Here is a 13,201-nt window from a genome sequence, read left to right on the forward strand (position 1 = left end):
GGCAAGAAAGATGCTTGGATATATTGTGAGAAGTGTTGAATTTAAATCAAGGGAAGTAATGTTAAAACTCTACAATCCATTAGTAAGATCTCATCTAGAATATTGTGTTCAGTTCTGGTCACCATGTTACAAAAAGGATACTGCTGCTCTAGAAAGAGTGCAAAGAAGAGTGACCAGAATTATCCTGGGTTTAAAAGGCATGTCGTATGCAGACAGGCTAAAAGAATTGAATCTATTCAGTCTTGAACAAAGAAGACTATTAGGCAATCTGATTCAAGCATTCAAAATCCTAAAAGGTATTGACAATGTTGCCCCAGGGGACTTTTTTGACCTAAAAAAAGAAACAAGGACCAGGGGTCACAAATGGAGATTAGATAAAGGGGCATTCAGAACAGAAAATAGGAGGCACTTTTTTACACAGAGAATTGTGAGGGTCTGGAACCAACTCCCCAGTAATGTTGTTGAAGCTGACACCCTGGGATCCTTCAAGAACCTGCCTGATGAGATTCTGGAATCAATAAGCTACTAACAACCAAACGCGCAAGATGGGCTTACACCACATGCAGTTAAAATGTTTCCTGTCTTAAGTATCTGCAGATCACACTATGTGTGCGGATATTCGTTCTCCAAGACTTACATTATTAATGTCAGCGTTCTGTTCTGCCTGATGTAAATCTTTGCGTCTTTGTATTGCGCTTGCTGAGCTCACCTGTAACTCAAGGCCCTTGAGAACCATTTATCTCACTTACTGTGACTATTAGCCGATTGAATGTAAAATGACTGTACTTATTATTTGTAAGATGTTTTCATTTTTAATTCAGTTGAACGAGAAAGCACAGTGATTCAGTTTTGTTTGCTACAATTTGCTTTGTTTTTGCAATGTTGAAACACAATGTTTGACTCTGCTAACACAGAAGAATACAGTAGTTATACAATTATATGGTTATGGCAGGGAAATAATTCATGCAGTAACAAGTCAGTAAAGAAGGCATACTAGTGAAAAAATGATTTACCAAAAACTCTTTTAAACCCAGTGAAGAACTCTCAAACTCTCAGACCAACACGTGTAAAAACTATATTTGTGTAGCTCTGTGTTTGTTTGTCAGTATGGGGATGGGAGTGAAAATGTGCTCCGGACCTTGACCTTGAATTTTGAACCTTCGCAAAAATAATTGAGTATCCCTGGTCTAGAGAAACATGACCTCTCTGTAAAACCAGACGTGTCATTTGCTATAATCGACCCTGTCATAATAAAACCATGTCACGTGACGCCGCAGTGGGGCTTCTTCCAGAAGCGGAGCGTCTTCCTGTCGCAGACCAGAGTATGTGGAATTGAAATCTGTTAATTACTGAAAAACTTTAAACATGTTGTCCAGGTTACTGAAAGAGCACCAGGCAAAACAAAACGACAGGAAAGAACTGCAGGGTAAGAACAACTGAACCTTTCGAACATTTTCTAAAGGAAAGGCCTACCCTTCTTGGAGAGACACGGGGCTCGTGTTTTCAGTGTTGCTGTGTTAGGCGTCTTTAGTGCCGCAGTCCAATGCATTCAGGAGCCGCTACTTAGATGTTTGTGTGTGTGTGTCCCGCCCACTGCGGTTTTCATTGGTGCTTTGTTGAAAATGCTAGCTGTGATGGGAGGGTGTCTGTCTGTCATTCATTCACAAACTTTGTTGCAGGAAGTGGCTCGCTAGTGAGCAACCGAGGCACTAAAAGCAAGTTGTTTTTTTTTCGTTTGTTTACATAATATTATTTGTATATCCGTCACAAGTGCTATTTCATGTGTTGCTAGTGTTAATCCAATACTAAATATAAAGTGGTGGAAAAACATTCCTTCATCCTGTGTAGTTTTCAGGACACGGGAAATATCGCGTTTATGCAATCTGCACGTTGGGTCTGATGTGCAAGTCAGTTCAGAATATTTCTGTAATAGAAACACAGTTATCATTAGTCCGCAGCAGTGTGTACACATTGTTGGGATGTGAACATGTATTTGTAATAACAAAATCATCAGCCTCCTTTTTATGTGTTGTCCCATCATTAAAAAAAATACTAGTCAACCCTTGAATATCACTTCCAATGGGCTGAGTAAAACAAGACAGTGAATAAGCAGAGATGACCTCGTCACCAATGAGCTGACAACATAAGCACTGGAAACACATACTGTGCTATTAACACAACGATTGCCTTTCTGCTACAGTTTCTGTACAATACACAGTAAACATGCATGCGCATTGTTCTGTATGCTGTATCATACTTCGTGTGTCAATACTTTACAGCAGCACACTTGCATTTAAACCTTCTTATGTTGTGCTTTTATTTACCAAAGTGATATTAAGTGGGTTGGAAATCAGTTATATGATAAATTTGAGTGGTGCAGTATTATCAACCGCTGTTATCGGCAGCCTGTCCCCATTGACTCCCATTGTATTCAAGCAGACGTTGACAGGAGCGATATTAAATAACCACATGTCTGTACTAGTTTGCGTATTTATTAGTGATGGGTACCAATATTTATATTTGGATATATCGATAATAATGTCCATATCATGATATCTTGGGATTAAAAAAAAATATTGCTGTGTGCAATATAATCAAGTTTATTTTATATTAAGATACAACAAATCCTATACATACTAATGATTGTTAGTGTCGTAGGCAAACACCACACACTAAATTTTTATTTAACCATTTTATCCCCTTGGTAGGTGTTAAGGCACCATGCTGCATCAAGCACTACTGCATCCGTTTTGCATTATTTTGAGCTATGCGCATGCGTCAGCGGTTCATTGCATTTTGTCTGTATGATTACTTGCTCTATTATTAATGTATTTTTAAAACTTTTGGTTTTATAATTTAGATGTACTTTTAAAACATAAAAATACGTAAATACGTGTTTGGCCATGGAGTTTGCACAAAAAAATTCAAACAAAGAAGGTGACAAATACAGATGCAGGCCCTGTATGGTATTTCCCATCATGCCTGTGCATGATAACCATTCATTTTTCCAGTTTCAAACTACAATTAAACACTTTTATGGTTTACAGACTTGAGAATTGCATTTTCTTTTAAAAAAAAGCTTTTATATTCAGTGTGATTGGAGTTGCACTTTATAATTCATTATGGAGGGGAAAATATATATTCTCCTGGTTGTGCAGCTGCCATATAAAAATGTGAGAACCGTCATCAGTGTGTCCATCTGTCTGCGGTTATTAGATAGCCTATATTGTTCTTATACAGTTCCACGGTTATGCCCCAATACAGCACTGTGAACACAGTTCATATTTTCTGCACTCTTAAGGATGGTTCATACACTGCAGGGTCAGCCCTGTTGAGACTCACTCGTGTGTTCGTGGGATGCTTTGAGCTCAAGAGTTGGGGTCAATTCCGAATGGAATTGGAATTTTTTGGTCAGTTCCAATTAAATTCTTGAATTGGAATTGACAGTTTGAAAGCAACATCAATATCAATATTGATTGCGCTGAATTTGATAAATGTATCATTTATTGGCTATATATTCATGACTGATACGCAGATTTCAGCTTGAGCTGCTACGAAGAAGAGGAGCTTCAGATTAATGGTTCATTTCATGACATATGAGTCAATTAGTATGACACTATATAAGTATAAACCTTAGTCATGGCATTTTGGCCCATATCGTTATTATCTGCCAATGTGACGACTGCTTGCATGTACATCTGAGTTAAATCACATGGTAAAACTTGGGGCGTGGCCTGTGTCTGTTTTTTATAATGTTTTGTACCTGGCAGCTATCAATGCTTTGGTTTTGTACAAGGAGTGCACCGGCAACAAAGTCACTCGGCAGGACATCATTTTGCAGCTAGCCCAGGAGCTACGGCAGAAACATTTTGATAAGAGACACGAAAGCCAGCTGGCAAATGCCCCTCAGCCTTCAGCCACTGGCACACGGAATGAAAGACAATGCCAGGTTGTTAAATGCAACAAAAACAGAACTTTTGATGTCTGCGCCCGTTGTGAAAAGGCCAGTCTGTGGCAAATGCATTGGTACAGTTGAAAAGCGTGTTTTCTGCCTAGATTGTACTTAGAAAGCTGCAATAGAACTCTGAACAGACAGACAGAGCCTTTGAACTCTGAACAGACAGACAGAGCCTTTGAACTCTGTTTCACTCAAAGCGCTTTCACGTTGTGTAAAGTTTATTTTATTACAGTTTTTCATATTTATGCATGTGCTCTTTTTGAAAAAAAAATAAGAAAGTTACATTTTCAGTGTAAATATGGTGTTTCTGCTCTCAATGTTATGTATGATGTTCATAAATAGAAATATTAAGTTGTATCTGATTTGTTTGTTTTTCATTTTCATATCGAAGCTGTTTTAAAATGGAGCTGCACATTTTGCGGGTGCGGTGGTTGTGTGTAGTCTGACATCTCGGCGGTTCTGGTGTTAATACGAGATGTAATCTGGATGTTATGTTGCCTTTATTTGTTGTTTGGAAACTATGCATGAGTAGGGTGGGCTTTATGCATACTGTACAGTACTTGTATTATACTGTTACTTCCTGTTAATAAAAATAGCTACTTGTAGAGCAGCGATTGTTATTATTTTTCCGTATTACTTGCATCACAGATTTCACAATGTATGTGAATTTTTCCCATAGCCGTGTAATAGTTCCTGGTGAAAATTCCCATTTCTAAAAGAAATAGTGTAAATATACTTATTTTTTTATTACTTACAAATAAATACAGCAAGCGTTTGCCATATTGACATACTACCTGTTACACTGCATTTAGGAACCTGGCAGCCGGTTTAGTTTGCTTCCGGTAAATGATTGAACACACCGCAGAGCATTTCATGTGCCTGTTGTTATTTTTACTTTTAATTCTGTTTTTATTTTGTTTGATAATTCACTGATGATGAAAATAGAATGTCTTTAAAAGGTTGACATGAAAAATGAAATATTCTACCATTTAGCATTTACTATCTTTCACTTAAACATTTCAATATGTAGAAACATATTTGTTGTAGTATTTTGAATGGACAAAGCTAATTTTATATTATGTTTAATCATGAAATATCTTGAAATACCTATTTTTAGATATGCCATGAAATTAGGGATGTCACGTTATACCGGTTTTATGGTAAACCGCGGTATAAACTGCCACGGTTTTGAAACCTAAACCATTTTGCTATACCATGATTACCGAGTTCACGGTATTGGCGCGTTTTTGTATTCACTGTTTGTCCAGCGGTGAGCCGCACCGGCACTTTGGAGTTTTGTTTGTTTGTTTAAGTAAGCTGCCAAATGTCCTGGAAAAATATAAATCAAGTTATGATTTTGTGTCGCATGTGTAAACGGTTCTGTATTACTGTAGATACCCTACCCCCCTTTGCAGCCTAGTTTTTATTTTGCCTCTTGAAAATCAGGCTGTTAGCACACAGAAAGAGCGTTTTCACCACATTTTGTTTTTTTTAACTTGTTTTTAGTGGAATCACTATAATCTTTACGAAGTAGAACATACAGTATGCATTGTGATTAAATACCTCCACAAGAGGAAATTTGAATTGTGAATTGTCTTTTATGCAGATCATGTATCAGTGTATCACAACATCCCTAATACAGAGGATCTCATCATCAATATCAGTGTATCACTACATCTCTAATACAGAGGATCTCATCATCATGTATCAGTGTATCACTACATCCCTAATACAGGGGATCTCATCATCAATATCAGTGTATCACAACATCCCTAATACAGAGGATCTCATCATGTATCAGTGTATCACAACATCCCTAATACAGAGGATCTCATCACGTACAGACGTGCTCAAATTTGTTGGTACCCCTCCACAAAAAACGAAGAATGCACAATTTTCTCTGAAATAACTTGAAACTGACAAAAGTAATTGGCATCCACCATTGTTTATTCCATATTTAATAGAAATCAGACTTTACTTTTGCTTTCAACATAATATTGTAAATAATAAAACAAATGAAAATGGCATGGACAAAAATGATGGGACCGCTAACCTAATATTTTGTTGCACAACCTTTAGAGGCAATCACTGCAATCAAACGTTTTCTGTAGCTCTCAGTGAGACTTCTGCACCTGTTAACAGGTAGTTTGGCCCACTCTTCCTGAGCAAACTGCTCCAGCTGTCTCAGGTTTGATGGGTGCCTTCTCCAGACTGCAAGTTTCAGCTCTTTCCATAGATGTTTGATAGGATTCAGATCAGGACTCATAGAAGGCCACTTCAGAATAGTCCAATGTTTTGTTCTTATCCATTCTTGGGTGCTTTTAGCTGTGTGTTTTGGGTCATTATCCTGTTGGAGGACCCATGACCTGTGACTGAGACAGAGCTTTCTGACACTGGGCAGTACGTTTCGCTCCAGAATGCCTTGATAGTCTTGAGATTTCATTGTGCCCTGCACAGATTCAAGGCACCCTGTGCCAGGCGCAGCAAAGCAGCCCCAAAACATAACCGAGCCTCCTCCATGTTTCACTGTAGGTATGGTGTTCTTTTCTTTGAAAGCTTCATTTTTTCGTCTGTGAACATAGAGCTGATGTGACTTGCCAAAAAGCTCCAGTTTTGACTCATCTGTCCAAAGGACATTCTCCCAGAAGGATTGTGGCTTGTCAATATGCATTTTAGCAAATTCCAGTCTGGCTTTATGTTTTTCTTTCAAAAGTGGAGTCCTCCTGGGTTTTCTTCCATGGAGCCCACTTTCGCTCAAAAAGCGACGGATGGTGCGATCAGAAACTGACGTACCTTCACCTTGGAGTTCAGCTTGTATCTCTTTGATTCTTTTTCTACCAATTGCACTATCCTTCTGTTCAATCTGGGGTCGATTTTCCTCTTGCGGCCGCGCCCAGGGAGGTTGGCTACAGTTCCATGGACCTTAAACTTCTTAATAATATTTGCAACTGTTGTCACAGGAACATCAAGCTGCTTGGAGATGGTCTTGTAGCCTTTACCTTTACCATGCTTGTCTATTATCTTCTTTCTGAACTCCTCAGACAACTCTCTCCTTTGCTTTCTCTGGTCCATGTTCAGTGTGGTGCACACAATGATACCAAACAGCACAGTGACTACTTTTCTCCATTTAAATAGGCTGAATGACTGATTACAAGATTGGAGACATGTGTGATACTAATTAAAGAAACTAATTAGTTTGAAATATCACTATAATCCAATTATTTATTATCTTTTCTAAGGGGTACCAACAAATGTGTCCAGACCATTTTAGAATATCTTTGTAGAATAAACAATAATTCATCTCTTTTCACAGCTTCTTTGCTTTATTCTATGACATACCAAAGGCATGCAGGTATACATGATAAAATAGCTTTTAATTTCATCACTTTTCAGGAGGAATGAAGCATTATTTCAATGAGCTGTAAGGGTACCAACAAATTTGAGTACGTCTATATCAGTGTATTACAACATACAGAGGATCTCATCATGTATCAGTGTGTCACTACATCCCTAATACAGAGGATCTCATCATCATGTATCAGTGTGTCACTACATCCCTAATACAGAGGATCTCATCATCATGTATCAGTGTATCACTACATCCCTAATACAGAGGATCTCATCATGTATCAGTGTATCACAACATCCCTAATACAGAGGATCTCATCATCATGTATCAGTGTATCACAACATCCCTAATACAGAGGATCTCATCCTTTATCAGTGTATCACTACATCCCTAATACAGAGGATCTCATCATGTATCAGTGTATCACTACATCCCCAATACAGAGGATCTCATCATGTGTCAGTGTATCACTACATCCCTAATAGAGGATCCCATCATCATGTATCAGTGTATCACTACATCCCTAATACAGAGGATCCCATCATGTGTCAGTGTATCACTGCATCCCTAATACAGAGGATCTCATCATGTGTCAGTGTATCACTGCATCCCTACTACAGAAGAAAAAAGGCCTTGCTCATAGTGTAACAAGACTGCCCTCGATGCATTGTCTGTAAGTTCTGTTACAGTTAGTCTGACTTGTGTTGCATAGAGCTGAACAGGTTGGGTATTGGATACTGCACAATTTCCCTGTATTTATAATGTGTTATCTGTTTCATTGTATTGTATTCTGTTTTTAAATTTTTATTTGATGTTTTTCCTCCAGAAAAGCGCAGAAGAGAAGCGATTGCTGCGGCTACAAGCCTGACAGAGGCTCTGGTAGACCACCTCAATGTTGGGTAAGTACCACACCTCAGGCCCTAAACCATCTTTCCTAAAAATACTAAGTATACAGTATCATATGAATAATAAAGAAAATAGACATAAGCACTTCTATTTTTCTTTCCATTTATTTCTATAAAGCCAAAGTGTTTCTCATTTAAACACAGCAGCCCCTCCAATTCTGTGCTGGATCTTAATTCCCAGGCCCTTCTAATAATAAATTGTAACAAAAATGAGGTGTTTGGCTCAATTTTTTATTTTTTTTATTGCTCTGACAACAGGTTAAACTTAATAGGTTAATCAGTCATATAAATTATTACAATACCTAAGCTAAATTACATTACTAACTGTGGCAAAGTGGTTTTCAGTGCGCAGGTGTAGAGGTGATGCAGTGCTCAGGAATGATTTGAAACAACACAGTCCACAGTTAAACGGCTCTTTATTTGGCTGGGTTGCTTGTTTTGCATCTGAAATAATAATACCTGGCTCCATCGCGCAGGTAAACCACAGGGATCAGTCCTGTCAAATAATACCTGGCTCCATCACACAGGTAAACCACAGGGATCAGTCCTGTCAAATATTAAGACACTGAACAAGACACACACAAACACAACACGGTCACAACTCCAGAGTGAGTGCTCTTAGTGAAAGTGGTGATTTACAGGTTTATACATGCACAATAGTGAAGTGTAGTCCGGGTTTAATTGCTGGCTGTTTAGCTACAGCTCCCGGATGTTAGCCTTCTATAAATGACAAACGTAACAGTTTAATAGAGAAATAAAACAACACACAAAAACTCACGGTTTCTTTATAACACAGTACTTCTTCACTGGTCCTTTCATAACCATAACAAAGGAACAGATTGCTTAGCCATATCCCCTGATATACCCTCAGTCACGCCCCCTTCGGTATGGAGTGCAATCACGTATCCTCCACTCCATGACTGACACATCACCTACCGCATTAAGGTGATGACTTCTGATATTGTGACTCCGTCCCCTTTCTGGATGGCCGACTTCCGACTGACCCTGGAATGATCTGCCAAACCATCCAGTCCAGGGCACACTGTTCCTGTTATACCGTGCCCTCACAGGTCTGGAGGGAGATTGTTGCCTCGGATTCATTCACTCTCTGTCACACTAACGTACTGAAGTAAAAATAAATACAAAAACTATTTTCACTTTCCTGTTCCAATCACATGCTGCACAATTCCCAGCTAAATCTAACAAAAGGATACCGATTTGCAATGCTGCTATATCATGAAATTATATGTAAAACTAATATTTCAGAATAATAGGTTGTGAAGGCCTTACTTTGCCTGTTGCACGGTAGTTAAGGTTATACAGTTAAACGGGTGGAGATTTGTGACGCATGCCAAAATGAAATCTGATCAGAATGAAAGCTTGGCCAGTCAACATGCAGTGATTATACTGACGTTATGCTGGCCAATAGCTGTTGACAGAAACAGAAGCAGTATGAGGAAACGGAATGCAAGCAGCATGAACTGCGCTGAATGAAAGCTGGATAGTGGCGCAGTTTAAGATAAGTTAATTAAGAGAGGCGTAAGTGAAAGTGTTTTTTTTTTTCTTTTAATAAATAAATCTAGTAATTAAAAACACAGAAGCCTGTATACAAGCCTACATGTGTAAATGCTGGTCGTGCTGTTTACTGCAATGCAACCGCATTCTATTGCTAAGCATACTGCGTATCATTTAAAACAAACAATTTACAGAACATTCATATTACAAAATACCAAATATTTTAAGTACATCTAGATTAGGATATTTTAATAGAGGAATTTCTAAAAAAAAGACTTTACACCTGATTTGTGAAGAATGCACTACACCCAGCTCACCTGTCTTGTTAAAGGTAGACTTAGTATACAGTATGAGTTTGGGTAGCTACAGTATTCTCCTATTCATAGGAAATTTAAGCATTCGTAGCATAAACAACATATGTCATGAAGAGCAATACAGTATTAGTCATAAATACTGTATGTTGTGTTTTATCATATCTTCTAGTGTATAGTAATTCAGAGATTTAAAAATATCTTGGTTCACTTCTTGTATTTGAACCTTTTTCAGCTGTGGGGGCGTTCATACTCTGAGACAGGTGCATGGGCTTGTATTTTATACCAGGACATTTTCTCAGCATAAGCCTCTACCCATTATAGTGCATACCCAGGATACTATAAGCCCCTGCTTGATTATACGGAACTGTAATATTTGCATTTATTCTAAGTGGTTCTGTTGCTTCGATACTGAGTTACAATATTATAATTACTGGGCACTGGACAGACTTTCTCATTGCATTAACATGTTGAGGTAATGTGACACCCCCCTGTGTCTAACTCTCCTTGTTTCTCATAATAGACTGAAGCAAAGTGCTTTCCGTGAGAATTGTTCTTCCTTGGCAGGATGCTTGGAAAGTTAATACGTTTCAGTGTCCTACACAATTTAACCGCTGTTCTCTGTGCTTTGGTACAGCGCTATGCATAATTGTTTTGGTTTTGTTTTTAAAAACAAACTTGTCTTAGTGTTACTTTACTTCCCTGTCTGTCAGCTTGACTAAAGGGATGGTTTGATCAACCTGTGTCTAGGCCTGGACGATAGTGACATTTTCAATTAACAATTATTGACAAAAACTATCATAATCACAATTTTCTGAAATGATGTCCCAGTTTCTCCAAGTTAGTAGTTCACATATTCTCTTATTTTTGCCACTGTTTTGTCACACTATAGAGGGAGAGGGTCTTGAATACAAGTAGTTTTCTGGTGTTCTTTTATCATGCATTGCATACAGGAGAAGGTGGAGGTTCAGAACAGCACATCCTATATTTTTAGAGGATCGTGCCAGACACACAATAATCACATGAGATTATGGATAACAATTTGTCAGTGTAATTACATTACACATGATCAATATATAATTAGATTATTGCTCCAATCCTACCTATACACAACCCCACAGCAGTGGATTTAATCAATCACAGAATTGCAGGTAATGAGTTTGAGTTGATATCCATATCTGGGGATAGCCCTCGGTAAGTGGTTGGTGCAATCCAGGGGGATTCCTCTGTAAAGAGCCAGCATGTTCTAGTTAACCCCCATTTTAATTCAAGATCTTTGTGCAACTATTACAAAGAAATGTCTTCAGTCCAACAAACATTTTAAATGCAGTTAACATGGGGGTCATGAGAAGTTTTGACTGCTCTCCTTTTCCAGTTCCTTGCTTCCGCAGCTGTTCCCAAGGATTTCCACCCCCCCTCCAGCCACTGCCCCAAAGCTCCGAGGCAAATTTAGTAACATTCCCAAATTAGTAACAGCTGAGGTCATCTGTGCACTCCCAAGACAGACAGACAGAGTGGTGTGAGCCAGCAGTAGAAATGGAGTCGTGTGGCCAGCTGTAGAACTACCCAGTGCTTTAATAGCTGAGCCGAGGAACCCTGGCAGTCTAATCTGAAATGGGGATTGTGTTTCTGTAAGAATTACTGGCAGGGAGTGTTTTTGTTTAATTTGTTGGCATTCAGATCCTTTTTTTACTTGAGAGAGGTACATTTTACCACTCAATACATATCAAAATATAGTTTATTATGGAGAATTTTATACAGAAACGGGCGTTTTTATCATTTGGAGATTGGTAGCCAATTGAGACCCAGAATTTAAATGGAAATACAGTACTGGTAACTTCAAGTACAGTAGCTTAAAATGAATGATATTTGCAATCATTCTGAGTTATTGCAATAATTATTTATATTTATTCATTTGGCAGATGCCTTGGTATTCACATTATTTAGAATAAGTTCTTGAGAATCAGGTTCTGGGGTATAGGGGGTGTCTGTCTGTACATCCGTCCGTCTGCATGTCACACTTCACAGTGTTGCATATATCTGGAGAACCACTTATCCAATTGTCATGAAACTTGGTATTAATATTATTTAATTAAAGTTTTTGAGAGTATTCTGGGAATATAGGGGGGTCTGTCTGTCCATTCATCCTTCCAACTCTGTCACAGTTACAATTTTTTCAAATTGTCATGAAACTTGGTAATACAGTACAACCGTGCAGGGAATGTGTGTTCCTGACATACTTTTGCAATTCTTCAAATAAGGCTGTGCTAATGTGCTTTTACTGAGCTCAGGAGCTGCTCTATAGTTCTAGATACATATAACTTAGGCTAGATCAGTATCTTAGAAGTAAGATGCAAGAGCCAGCACCATCTAATGATTATCATCTCATTGTTATAGCAATTTAAAAAAAAAATAAAAAAATAAAAAAACCACAATATACTACAAATTGCAATGAAAATAATTAAAACTACAACAATCCTGCAGTTTTCAGATAGATCCTGCTGTTTCTTTTACACTCAATTCCCAGTCGAGAAAAGCTGGTGAATTCAGATAAGCCTGCTAGAGAAAACAGTCACACTGTTTGCAGTTGCTATCTGTGATCGGAAGTGTTATGTTCAGATGTCAAACTATGAACTTTATGCCAATAAATAAAGCCCTATTACTCTACCAATACATCACACAGCTTTCCCCACATTTCTGCTGTGTCCAGTTCTGGTCACCACAGTGCCAAATGAACATTGTGGCCCTGAAGAGAGTCCAAGACCAACCAGACCAATCCCAGGCCGTAAAGGAATGAGCCAGGAAGAGAGGCTGAAAGAAGTGAATCTATTTAGCCTGGAACAAAGAATAATTGGGGGGGGGGCATGATTGAAGTCTTTAAAATCTTGAAAGGAGTTGACATAATTAACCCTAACCAATTCTTTAAGTGCAGTACAGAAACCAGGACCAGAGGACACGGCTGTTAATTAAGTGCAGATTTAGGACAGAGGGAAGGAGACGCTTCTTTCCGCGGAGAGTGACAAGGGTATGGAATGGGTTACCTAGTCAAGTTGTTGAGGCAGAATCACTTGGATCCTTTGAGACCCAAGAAGTCAAAGTTATAAGAACAATCATCTAATAGGAACCGGACAGGCTAGGGGCCGAATGGACTCCTTCGTTCGTA

General features: G+C 38.5%; 1 protein-coding gene across 1 annotated transcript in view; it reads left to right on the top strand.

The window, feature by feature from the left end:
* The first annotated feature begins 1,255 nt into the window (after positions 1 to 1,255).
* LOC117400903 (biogenesis of lysosome-related organelles complex 1 subunit 1) overlaps positions 1,256 to 13,201 on the top strand; it is a 66,548-nt gene continuing 54,602 nt past the window's right edge. Inside the window, exons 1-2 of the mRNA XM_034001256.3 lie at positions 1,256 to 1,426; positions 8,134 to 8,206. Coding sequence (XP_033857147.1) covers positions 1,366 to 1,426; positions 8,134 to 8,206 — 134 coding nt within the window. The 5' untranslated portion in view covers positions 1,256 to 1,365. The remainder of the gene's footprint in view (positions 1,427 to 8,133; positions 8,207 to 13,201) is intronic.

The sequence above is a fragment of the Acipenser ruthenus genome, chromosome 42 (genome assembly GCF_902713425.1).
Source record: "Acipenser ruthenus chromosome 42, fAciRut3.2 maternal haplotype, whole genome shotgun sequence".
Lineage (NCBI taxonomy): Eukaryota > Metazoa > Chordata > Actinopteri > Acipenseriformes > Acipenseridae > Acipenser > Acipenser ruthenus.